Source organism: Panulirus ornatus, chromosome 11, assembly GCF_036320965.1.
Source record: "Panulirus ornatus isolate Po-2019 chromosome 11, ASM3632096v1, whole genome shotgun sequence".
In the NCBI taxonomy this organism is placed as follows: Eukaryota; Metazoa; Arthropoda; class Malacostraca; order Decapoda; family Palinuridae; genus Panulirus; species Panulirus ornatus.
This window is the reverse complement of record NC_092234.1, coordinates 70478676-70490745: the sequence shown is the minus strand read 5'-3', so window position 1 is coordinate 70490745 and position 12070 is coordinate 70478676. Positions and strand designations below refer to the sequence as shown.

General features: G+C 40.6%; 1 protein-coding gene across 1 annotated transcript in view; it reads right to left on the bottom strand.

Moving 5' to 3' along the window:
• The window catches only part of elg1 (enhanced level of genomic instability 1), a 310678-nt gene that overhangs the window by 16369 nt on the left and 282239 nt on the right, over positions 1–12070 (bottom strand). The window contains 1 exon segment of the mRNA XM_071667249.1: positions 9719–10569. Within this exon segment, the coding sequence (XP_071523350.1) occupies positions 9719–10569 (851 nt within the window).

Sequence of the window (12070 nt, the reverse complement as noted above, 5' to 3'; positions counted from 1 at the left end):
CACCTCTTGCACCTTTCTCTTGGCCTCCTGTCTCTTTCTTTTATACATCTCCCACTCAATTGCGTTTTTTTCCTGCAAAAATCGTTCAAATGCCTCTCTCTTCTCTTTCACTAATAATCTTACTTCTTCATCCCACCACTCACTACCCTTTCTAATCAACCCACCTCCCACTCTTCTCATGCCACAAGCATCTTTTGCGCAATCCATCGCTGATTCCCTAAATACATCCCATTCCTCCCCCACTCCCCTTACTTCCATTGTTCTCACCTTTTTCCATTCTGTACTCAGTCTCTCCTGGTACTTCCTTACACAAGTCTCCTTCCCAAGCTCACTTACTCTCACCACCCTCTTCAACCCAACATTCACTCTTCTTTTCTGAAAACCCATACAAATCTTCACCTCAGCCTCCACAAGATAATGATCAGACAGCCCTCCAGTTGCACCTCTCACCACATTAACATACAAAAGTCTCTCTTTCGCATGCCTGTCAATTAACATGTAATCCAATAACGCTCTCTGGCCATCTCTCCTACTTGCATACGTATACTTATGTATATCTCGCTTTTTAAACCAGGTATTCCCAATCACCAGTCCTTTATCAGCACATAAATCTACAAGCTCTTCACCATTTCCATTTACAACACTGTACACACCATGTATACCAATTATTCCCTCAACTGCCACATTACTCACCTTTGCATTCAAATCACCCATCACTATAACCCGGTCTCGTGCATCAAAACCACTAACACACTCATTCAGCTGCTCCCAAAACACTTGCCTCTCATGATCTTTCTTCTCATGCCCAGGTGCATATGCACCAATAATCACCCATCTCTCTCCATCAACTTTCAGTTTTACCCATATTAATCGAGAATTTACTTTCTTACATTCTATCACATACTCCCACAACTCCTGTTTCAGGAGTACTGCTACTCCTTCCCTTGCTCTTGTCCTCTCACTAACCCCTGACTTTACTCCCAAGACATTCCCAAACCACTCTTCCCCTTTACCCTTGAGCTTCGTTTCACTCAGAGCCAAAACATCCAGGTTCCTTTCCTCAAACATACTACCTATCTCTCCTTTTTTCACATCTTGGTTACATCCACACACATTTAGACACCCCAGTCTGAGCCTAATGTTCTACCTAATGTTCCTACTAACTACTTTTACCTAATGCTCCTGCCTAATGTTCCTGGCTAATACCTCTACTAAATGCTTCTTCCTAATGCTCCTACTTACTAATTCTATCAATTACTCTTACCATTTTACCAAAAAGCAGGCCTAGCACACAGCGCTCACCATAAGAAAATCTAGTTACAAAAAATGAGCTGCATGAGTTAAGTGTTGTCAAGCATTTTGTGTGACAAGGAGAGATTGTATGTTTGTGGACAGAATGCCAACAGTGCACATGTGGGTGAGGCACAAAGAAAAGACAGCTACCTGGGTCAGAGGACTGGAGCTGGACAACCACTGAAGTGCTGGCTCACTACATGCAGCCATCACTAACCCTCCTGATACTCATTAATATAAAAAAATTATCACTAAAATAAAAGCATTATCACTGCAGCAACCATTTCTTTATTCTACAACTAGATAAATTTTCATTAACTGGTGTTTCACTCAGGGAGAGGGTGGGAGATTGTGTAGTATACACCTTTAACTATGATAGTTGCGGATGACTAAGGTATGTGATATTTTTTCAATTATGGAGGGTGAATGCTATCTATGGTTTAAGCATGGAATCAAACATTAGGATGGGAACCATTAAAGTATCAACTGATGATTATAACACTGAACCATGCATCATCAACTGATGATCATAGCAGTTTGAGGTGATAATTTACATTACTCCATTGCCAAGCACATCAGATACATCAAGAGTACTGTCAGGTATACACTATGATGTGTGATAATTTATACAGCTTTTGTTACAAACAAATGTGATTACTATGGGTATTCATCAATAACATCTATCACCATGTAAGAGTATCCCAGCTTCACAAATCATTATGTAACCAGTGAGCATAATCTTGCACTGGCTTCCTTGAAATATTTGCACAAATTGACCAATGTATGGCAAAACTCTAGGGCGAAGCACCTTGTAACAGTGCATGGAAAGCCACTACAAGCATTAATAGCTGCTATTTTGCCTTGAGGCTGAGGATGGCGATTCAAATCTTTTTATCATAAATGCCTAAGCTGCAACAGAATAGTGAACTATACAACCTGGTTACTGGGAATGGGTTAAGTGCAATGACCAGAGCTGACAAACTTAATCTAGTTTTACCCTAATATATGAAGTGTACAGTTTCTGATTATTCTCCAATCCATGTCCTTTAAAGCAATTCTAATACTGTATCTGCTAGCAAACAGTTTATCTGAACTACATATCTCCTGAGTTAAGGCTCTAATGACAAATTAGGTTCAATGGCAACCCATAAGTCCCCCTCAAACAGATTCCTGCAGTTTCTTTTCTCCAAAATCATCCTATTAAGGTCTTTCACTGTGTCCAGGCCTCAATACTTTGCATTTACTCAGTGCACATTTCTGTCTGACTGTCTGATTTCTGTCAGTCTGGCTTTCTGTGGGTAATAAATGAAACACATCTTTACCCTGTGTTCAGTATGCGAAGGGAGTTCTATAGTCATAGGGCACCACCTCTTGAACTACCATCATAAAGCTTCTTAAGCTTTTGGAGACAGTAAGAATTCAAATTATTACTACTTTTCTTATTCCATTTATTAACTATTATGACAGTATAAAAGTACTTCATTACATCTTTTCTAATATGTTTCTTGCTTAGTCTCTTGGTATATCATATCCTATGGTTGCTAAATCTTCAGAGGATGAAAAGACAGAGCAACCAAAAGCCATAAGAGGAGACTTGTAGAAATAAAAATATAGTTTTATAGTAGTAAAAGCTTTGCAGAAGAGGAAAGCCGGCAAGGCAGCAGGTTTGGATGGTATTGCAGAGGAATTTATTAAAAAAGGGGTGACAGTATTGTTGACTGGTTGGTAAGGTTATTTAATGTAAGTATGACTCATGGTGTGGTGCCTGAGGACTGGCAGAATGCTTGCACAGTATCATTGTACAAAGGCAAAGGGGATAAGAGTGAGTGCTCAAATTACAGAGGTATAAGTTTGTTGAGTATTCCTGAGAAATGATATGGGAGGGTATTGATTGAGAGGGTGAAGGCATGTACAGAGCATCAGATTGGGGAGGAGCAGTGTGGTTTCAGAAGTGGTAGAGGATGTGTGGATCAGGTGTTTTTGCTTTGAAAAATGTATGCGAGAAATACTAAGAAAAGCAAATGGATTTGTATGTAGCATTTATGGATCTGGAGAAGGCATATGATAGAGTTGATAGAGATGCTCTGTGGAAGGTATGAAGAATATATGGTGTGGGAGGTAAGTTGTTAGAAGCAGTGAAAAGTTTTTATTGAGGATGTAAGGCATGTAGGAAGAGAGGAAAGTGATTGGTTCTCAGTGAATGTTGGTTTGCGGGAGGGGTGCATGATGTCTCCACGGTTGTTTAATTTGTTTATGGATGGGATTGCTAGGGAGGTGAAAGCAAGAGTTTTGGAAAGAGTGGCAAGTATGCAGTCTGTTGTGGATGAGAGAGCGTGGGAAGTAGTCAGTTGTTCGCTGATGATACAGCGCTGGTACCTGATTCGGGTGAGAAACTGCAGAAGCTGGTGACTGTGAAAGAAGAAAGCTGATAGTAAATGTGAATAAGAGTAAGGGTATTAGGTACAGTAGGGTTGAGGGACAAGTCAATTGGGAGGTAAGTTTGAATGGAGAAAAACTGGAGGAAGTGAAGTGTTTTAGATATCTGGGAGTGGATTTGGCAGCGGATGGAACCATGGAAGCAGAAGTGAATCATAGGGTGGGGGAGGGGGCTAAAGTTCTGGGAGCATTGAAAAATGTGTGGAAGTCGAGAATGTTGTCTTGGAAAGCAAAAATGGGTATGTTTGAAGGAATAGTGGTTCCAACAATGTTATATGGTTGTGAGGTGTGGGCTGTAGATAGAGTTGTGCAGAGGAGGGTGGATGTGCTGGAAATGAGATGTTTGAGGACAATATGTGGTGTGAGGTGGTTTGATCGAGTAAGTAATGAAAGGGTAAGAGAGATGTGTGGTAATAAAAAAGAGTGTGGTTGAGAGAGCAGAAGAGGGTGTTTTGAAATGGTTTGGTGACATGGAGAGAATGAGTGAGGAACGATTGACAAAGAGGATATATGTGTCAGAGGTGGAGGGAATGAGAAGTGGGTGACCAAATTGGAGGTGGAAAGATGGGGTAAAAGAGATTTTGAGTGATCGGAGCCTGAACATGCAGGAGGGTGAAAGGCGTGCAAGGAATAGAGTGAATTGGAACGATGTGGTATACCAGGGTCGACGTGCTGTCAATGGATTGAACCAGGGCATGTGAAGCATCTGGGGTAAACCATGGAAAGTTCTGTGGGGCCTGGATGTGGAAAGGGAGCTGTGGTTTCAGTGCATTATACAAGACAGCTAGAGACTGAATGTGAACGAATGTGGCCTTTGTTGTCTTTTCCTAGCGCTACCTCGCGCACATGCAGGGGGAGGGGGTTTTCATTTCATGAGTGGCGGGGTGGTGACGGGAATGGATAAGGGCAGACAGTATGAATTATGTACATGTGAATATATGAATATGCCTGTGTGTGTAAGGCATGTGTACGTGTAGGAAGAGAGGAAAGTGATTGGTTCTCAGTGAATGTAGGTTTGCGGCAGGGGTGTGTGATGTCTCCATGGTTGTTTAATTTGTTTATGGATGGGGTTGTTAGGGAGGTGAATGCAAGAGTTTTGGAAAGAGGGGCAAGTATGAAGTCTGTCGGGGATGAGAGAGCTTGGGAAGTGAGTCAGTTGTTGTTCGCTGATGATACAGCGCTGGTGGCTGATTCATGTGAGAAACTGCAGAAGCTGGTGACTGAGTTTGGTAAAGTGTGTGAAAGAAGAAAGTTAAGAGTAAATGTGAATAAGAGCAAGGTTATTAGGTACAGTAGGGTTGAGGGTCAAGTCAAGTGGGAGGTGAGTTTGAATGGAGAAAAACTGGAGGAAGTGAAGTGTTTTAGATATCTGGGAGTGGATCTGGCAGCGGATGGAACCATGGAAGCGGAAGTGGATCATAGGGTGGGGGAGGGGGCGAAAATTCTGGGAGCCTTGAAGAATGTGTGGAAGTCGAGAACATTATCTCGGAAAGCAAAAATGGGTATGTTTGAAGGAATAGTGGTTCCAACAATGTTGTATGGTTGCGAGGCGTGGGCTATGGATAGAGTTGTGCGCAGGAGGATGGATGTGCTGGAAATGAGATGTTTGAGGACAATGTGTGGTGTGAGGTGGTTTGATCGAGTAAGTAACGTAAGGGTAAGAGAGATGTGTGGAAATAAAAAGAGCATGGTTGAGAGAGCAGAAGAGGGTGTTTTGAAGTGGTTCGGGCACATGGAGAGAATGAGTGAGGAAAGATTGACCAAGAAAATACATGTGTCGGAGGTGGAGGGAACGAGGAGAAGAGGGAGACCAAAATGGAGGTGGAAAGATGGAGTGAAAAAGATTTTGTGTGATCGGGGCCTGAACATGCAGGAGGGTGAAAGGAGGGCAAGGAATAGAGTGAATTGGAGCGATGCGGTATACCGGGGTTGACGTGCTGTCAGTGTATTGAATCAAGGAATGTGAAGCGTCTGGGGTAAACCATGGAAAGCTGTGTAGGTGTGTATATTTGCGTGTGTGGACATATGTATATACATGTGTATGGGGGTGGGTTGGGCCATTTCTTTCGTCTGTTTCCTTGCGCTACCTCGCAAACGCGGGAGACAGCGACAAAGCAAAAAAAAAAAAAAAAAAAAATATATATATATATATACATATATATATATATATATATATATATATATATATATATATATATATATATATATATATATGTATACGTTAAGATGTACAGGTATGTATATGTGCATGTGTGGACGTGTATGTATATACATGTGTATGTGGGTGGGTTGGGCCATTTTTTCGTCTGTTTCCTTGTGCTACCTCACTAACGCAGGAGACAGCGACAAAGTATAATAAATAAATAAAAATAGTATCTAAGTAGTTTATCATCACTGCTATCATGTGAAACGTCTGTGATATGCCATGGAATGGTCTGTGGAAACTGAATGTGGATAGGGAGCTGCAGGTTTCAGTGCATTACACAGGCAATACACATGACATCTCGAGAAAGGGTGTGAACAAATGGGGCCTTTTTCTGTTTTCCCAGAGTTATCCTGCATTACAGAGGGTAGCGATGGTTTCCAGTGGGTCAGGGAAGTGCCAGAAATGGATGAAGGCAAGCAAGTATGAACATGTACATGTGTATATATGTATAGGTGCACCACCTAATTTCCGGCAACTGATGGTTCGGCACCTCCTTTAATCTGGACAAAATTATGTGAGGGAACTTGAAATTACCACGGCTACCAGACCAGTTTACTTGGCGGCTACAGATGGCATTGTGTGTAGGGCGTGCTTATTTACATTCTTTACAATGCACGTGTTGGTGGTGATACCATAATTCTGTGAGATTCTTAGCTTATTTTGCTTAAATCTAACTCTAGCTATGGCTTCTAAGACATATGAGAGTGTCAGTCATGGTGTCCAACATAAACACCAGTCCATATCAATCCAAGATGAAGTAGAACTGTTGAAAAAATGGACCATGGTGTTTTGGTGCATAAGCTGTGTGACATCTACAGCACTGGTTCACCAAATGCTTATGATATAAATAAGTATTATTATTTATATTTTGCTTTGTCACTGTCTCCCGCGTTTGCCAGGTAGCACAAGGAAACAGACGAAAGAAATGGCCCAACCCACCCCCATACACATGTATATATATACACGTCCACACACACAAATATACATACCCATACATCTCAATGTACACTTATATATACACACACAGACACATACATATATACACATGCACACAATTCACACTGCCTTTATTCATTCCCATCGCCACCTCGCCACACATGGAATACCATCCCCCTCCCCCCTTATGTGTACGAGGTAGCGCTAGGAAAAGACAACAAAGGCCCCATTCGTTCACACTCAGTCTCTAGCTGTCATGTAATAATGCCCGAAACCACAGCTCCCTTTCCACATCCAGGCCCCACACAACTTTCCATGGTTTACCCCAGACGCTTCACATGCCCTGATTCAATCCACTGACAGCACGTCTACCCCGGTATACCACATCGATCCAATTCACTCTATTCCTTGCCCGCCTTTCACCCTCCTGCATGTTCAGGCCCCGATCACTCAAAATCTTTTTCACTCCATCTTTCCACCTCCAATTTGGTCTCCCACTTCTCCTCGTTCCCTCCACCTCCGACACATATATCCTCTTGGTCAATCTTTCCTCACTCATTCTCTCCATGTGCCCAAACTATTTCAAAACACCCTCTTCTGCTCTCTCAACCACGCTCTTTTTATTTCCACACATCTCTCTTACCCTTACATTACTTACTCGATCAAACCACCTCACACCACATATTGTCCCCAAACATCTCATTTCCAGCACATCCACCCTCCTGTGCACAACTCTATCCATAGCCCACGCCTCGCAACCATACAACATTGTTGGAACCACTATTCCTTCAAACATAGCCATTTTTGCTTTCGGAGATAATGTTCTCGACTTCCACACATTCTTCAAGGCTCCCAGGATTTTCGCCCCCTCCCCCACCCTATGATTCACTTCCGCTTCCAAGGAGAAAATACTGAAACTCTATTCAGACAGCATTTCCATGAAGCAAGTGATGATTAGAAAAACTATGAAAAATGGTAAGAGTACTGAGCATGATCGAGGGATGATGGAATGGTTTTGACAGCATCAGAGTGATGGAGCGGACTTGTTATGTGGTATGATAATGGACCAGGCTAAGTTGTTCCAAAAATTCCAAGAATGTTATATGGTTGCAAGGCATGGGCTATAGATAGGAGCATGAAAGGAATGCAAGGAATAGAGTGAATTGGAACGATGTGGTATACCGCGGTCGACATGCTGTCAATGGATTGAACCAGGGCATGTGAAGCGTCTAGGGTAAACCATGGAAAGTTTTGTGGGGCCTGGATGTGGAAAGGGAGCTGTGGTTTCGGTGCATTACACATGAAAGCTAGAGTCTGTTTGTGAACAACTGTGGTTGATTTGTCTTTTCCTAGTGTTACCTCATGCGGGTGTGTGTGTGTGCTATTTCATGTGTGGCAGGGTGGCGGTGGGAATGGATGAAGGCAAAAAGTATGAATATGTACATGTGTAAATATGTGTATGTCTGTGTATGTATATGTTGAAATGTATAGGTATGTATGAGTGTGTGTGTGTGGGCATTTATGTATATACATGTGTATGTGGGTGGTTTGAGCAATTCTTTCGTCTGTTTCCTTGCGCTACCTCGCTAACGTGAGAGACAGTGATTAAGTATAATATAATATATAATCAACATAAACACATATATATATACACAGCCATACAGATATATAAACATTCATATAGCTTGCCTTCAATCATTTCCAGCACCACAGGAAACAGCATTGCCACCCCCTGTGTCAGTAAGGTAGCGCCAGGAAAACAGAAAAAGAGAGAGAAAAAAAAAGGCCACATTCGTTCATTCTCAGTCTCTAGCCATCATTTGTAATGCACTGAAACCACAACTCCCTATTGAAATCATGGCTCCACAGACCTTCCCATGGTTTACCCTGGGCATTTCACATGCCTTAATTCAGTCCATTGACAGCACATCAACCCCAATATACCACTGTCTTTCAGTTCACTCTATTCCTTGCACTACAGTGAAAAAATATCGGGAAAATCTGGCTGAATTCTAAAACTCACATTTCAAAACGAAAACAATGCAGTTATATTTTAGCTTAACCATATTTTATTTCCATTTCACATGGTCTCAATATATCTGTGCTCTGTTCTCTATAACTGTTTGTTGACATATATAATTTCAAGTTTCATTCATGTACATGTTTTGAAACTAGATTTATATCCTTTTAAATTCATGATATGATGTCCAGATATTCAGCATATCTTTGTCTATCTGTTCAAAATGTTTCCCCTTGGCAAAAATATGATTGCTATCAATGTTAGTCAAACTTTTGGTTTTCTATCATAACCATCTATCTATCCCTCCCTGCTCCCTTGAGGAACTCCCTTATGGGAATGGCCATGGAAAAGTCTCCATAATTGGTGAATTCCAGTGCCACTTCTTAGTATTTAATGCCTCACCCTTAGGCACCAGTGGAAGATGGCAACTTACGCACAGTCTTCCAGACATTTTGGTAAATGGCAATTCATCCCTTTGGTGTTCTAAAATATTTTCATACAATGAATATCATCACAGCAATGAATTACAAATGTTTGTCCAATTTCAACAAAGAAAAAAATTCTTAAAATAATTTCAAAAAACTTAAGTAAAAAAATTGTATAATGTATAAGAAATGCAAAAAATCTAATCCATACCAAAACACCTCGAGCAACACTACTTTTGAATTTCATCAATTCCAAGGACAATGAAATCTTTTTTGCTAACTGTATGTACCCTTATATGTTTCCTGGCTGATGCACAATCAAACCATTTTTAACATCCTAAGATTTGAATAAAATCTATAATAAACTAGTACTCTGAATTTTAAAAAGATGGTTACTCTTACCTGTCTCTACTAGAAAAATGTGGCAAAAGATTTGGTATTCCCCGTCTGCTGTCATCTGCCATGCAAAGTGGTGGCCAATCTTTTGAAGGCAATTCTTCAAGAGAAGAAATGATTTCTCCACTGCACTGAATCAATGCCCTATGCCCCAGTTCATTAGATATATCACAAATATTGTCAAGTGGTGACCAATATGGGTGTGGATTACCTAAATCATCATTTAGCCCTGCTGTTGGCTGCTGTGCCCACCATCCTTGGTCTTTTATCTGTGCTGAAGGATTGATAAGCCACTGGGAAGCATCCAGAATGTCTAACTGGGCAAATGTTTCATATAAATTAGCCATTGATTTTAAGCATGGCTTTACTACATTTTCAACACTTTGAGGGACTTCAATTTTTTCTTTGATGTCTTCTTTCTCTTCTGCAATTTGTGGTTGTTGATTATCTTTTTCATCATCATCTAAAGACAACCAGCTGTAACGCTGCCATAAGCAGGTTGTCTTTAGGAATATATCAGTAGACTGAAGAGGGTATCGCTGTGGCTTTTGCTCCTTCTCCTTCAGAGGAAATGGGAGAATGAAAGAAAAATTATTTGCCATGTGTGTCCAAGGCACTCTTCCTTTTACTTTTTCTGCATTATCACTCCATGGTTGTTCTCTGTCAGAATTTAAGTTACTGATCTTAACATCAAAGGCTGCACTTCCTTGAAGTTTGCCCCATAAACCTGCTCTATAAATTTGAATGTCTTGAGTTTTTGCATTAATTGCCTCTGGGAATATATCAATTAGCCTTAAATCTTTTGTCCCTGATATACATGCAGTGCTGCCATGTTCTGAGCTGGTCATGTTCATAGCCTGAAATAATAAAAACATAAATTAAACTCAATATCAAAATAATAAATATATGATGTATTTTCTACTTCTGACATACTATAATACTACCTACATATCTCTTGCAAATTCAGAGGGTGGCTAACAAAAAATGAGGAGCCGGAAGCCCTAATCACTTGCACTAACACTTACTGAAACAAGAACAGGAGAAACTCAAATGAGTTGCGCTACCACTTACTAAAACAACAAAGGAGGGAGTCAAAAGAGAATCTTTCCTGAAATGCTCAGGACGGTATCTACAGATTTGTGGATGTGACCAAGACAGGAGAGATAAGTTCTATGTTTGATGAGAAAATCCTGGATGTTCTGCTATGAAATAGAATGAGGATGAAAGGCTAAGGGGTAAAGCAGTTCTACAATGTTCAAATGGTAAAGTTTAGGGTAAGTGAGAGGACAAGAATAAAAGATGAGGTGGGTCTTATGAGGAGAAATGAGCTGTAACGAAGTTCAAGTTGATGAGGCCTAGATTAAAAGTAGACATTGAAAAGTGGGTGATAGTCAGTGTGCATGTCCCTGGTAGTGAGAAAATTGAGGATGAAAGAAATGCAAAGTAGATTTATGAGAGGTTGGTGATAGTAAGTGCTTATGTCCCAGGTATAGAGAGGAGTGAGGTAAAAAGGAATGCACATTGGGAGGAGCTAGGCAAGTAATTTGGTAATTTTGATACAAGGGGCTCTAAATTCATAAGTGGATGATGCAACAAAGGTATGAATGGAAGATGGGGTTCCTGATGTATTCAAAAATGAGGAGACATGATGGGAATACAAACTTTAATCATTAACCCTCGGGAAACAGGTGACCTTATATAAATACCAGTTCTTGAATTGGCCATATTTGCCTTGAGGCAAAATATATAGCCATTTATATTTGTAATAGAATCCTACACATTATTTCCAGACACTACACGTTTTTCAGGAACTTGTCAGTAAATGAAGATATGCCTAGGATGCCTACAAAAGCTCTGTGCCCAAATTTTATGTCACCATTTTTTTTTAGGTAAAACCATTTACAGGTACACCACCAAATTTCCGGCAAGTGATGGTTTGGCACCTTTAGTCCATACAAAATTACATAAGAGAACTTGAAATTACTGCAGCCACTAGACTAATTTACTGGGTGGCCACAGATGGTGTTGTGTGTAGGGCATGCTTATTTACATTCTTTACACTGTACTTGTTGGTGGTGATACTGCAATTCTGTGAGATTCTTGGTTTATTTTGCTGAAGTTTAACCCTAGCTCTGGCACCTAAGACATGTGAGAGTGTCAGTTGTGGTGTCAAATGTAAACACCAGTCCATACAGTAGAACTGTTGAAAAAATGGACTATGGTGTTTCTATGCATAAGCTGTGTGACATCTACAGTATTGGTTCAGCTGCTTATGATATAAAGAAGCAAAGGGAGAAATTATAGAGGGAGATTCCAAGAAGCAAATTACGATTAAAAAACTATGAAAGATGGTAAGAG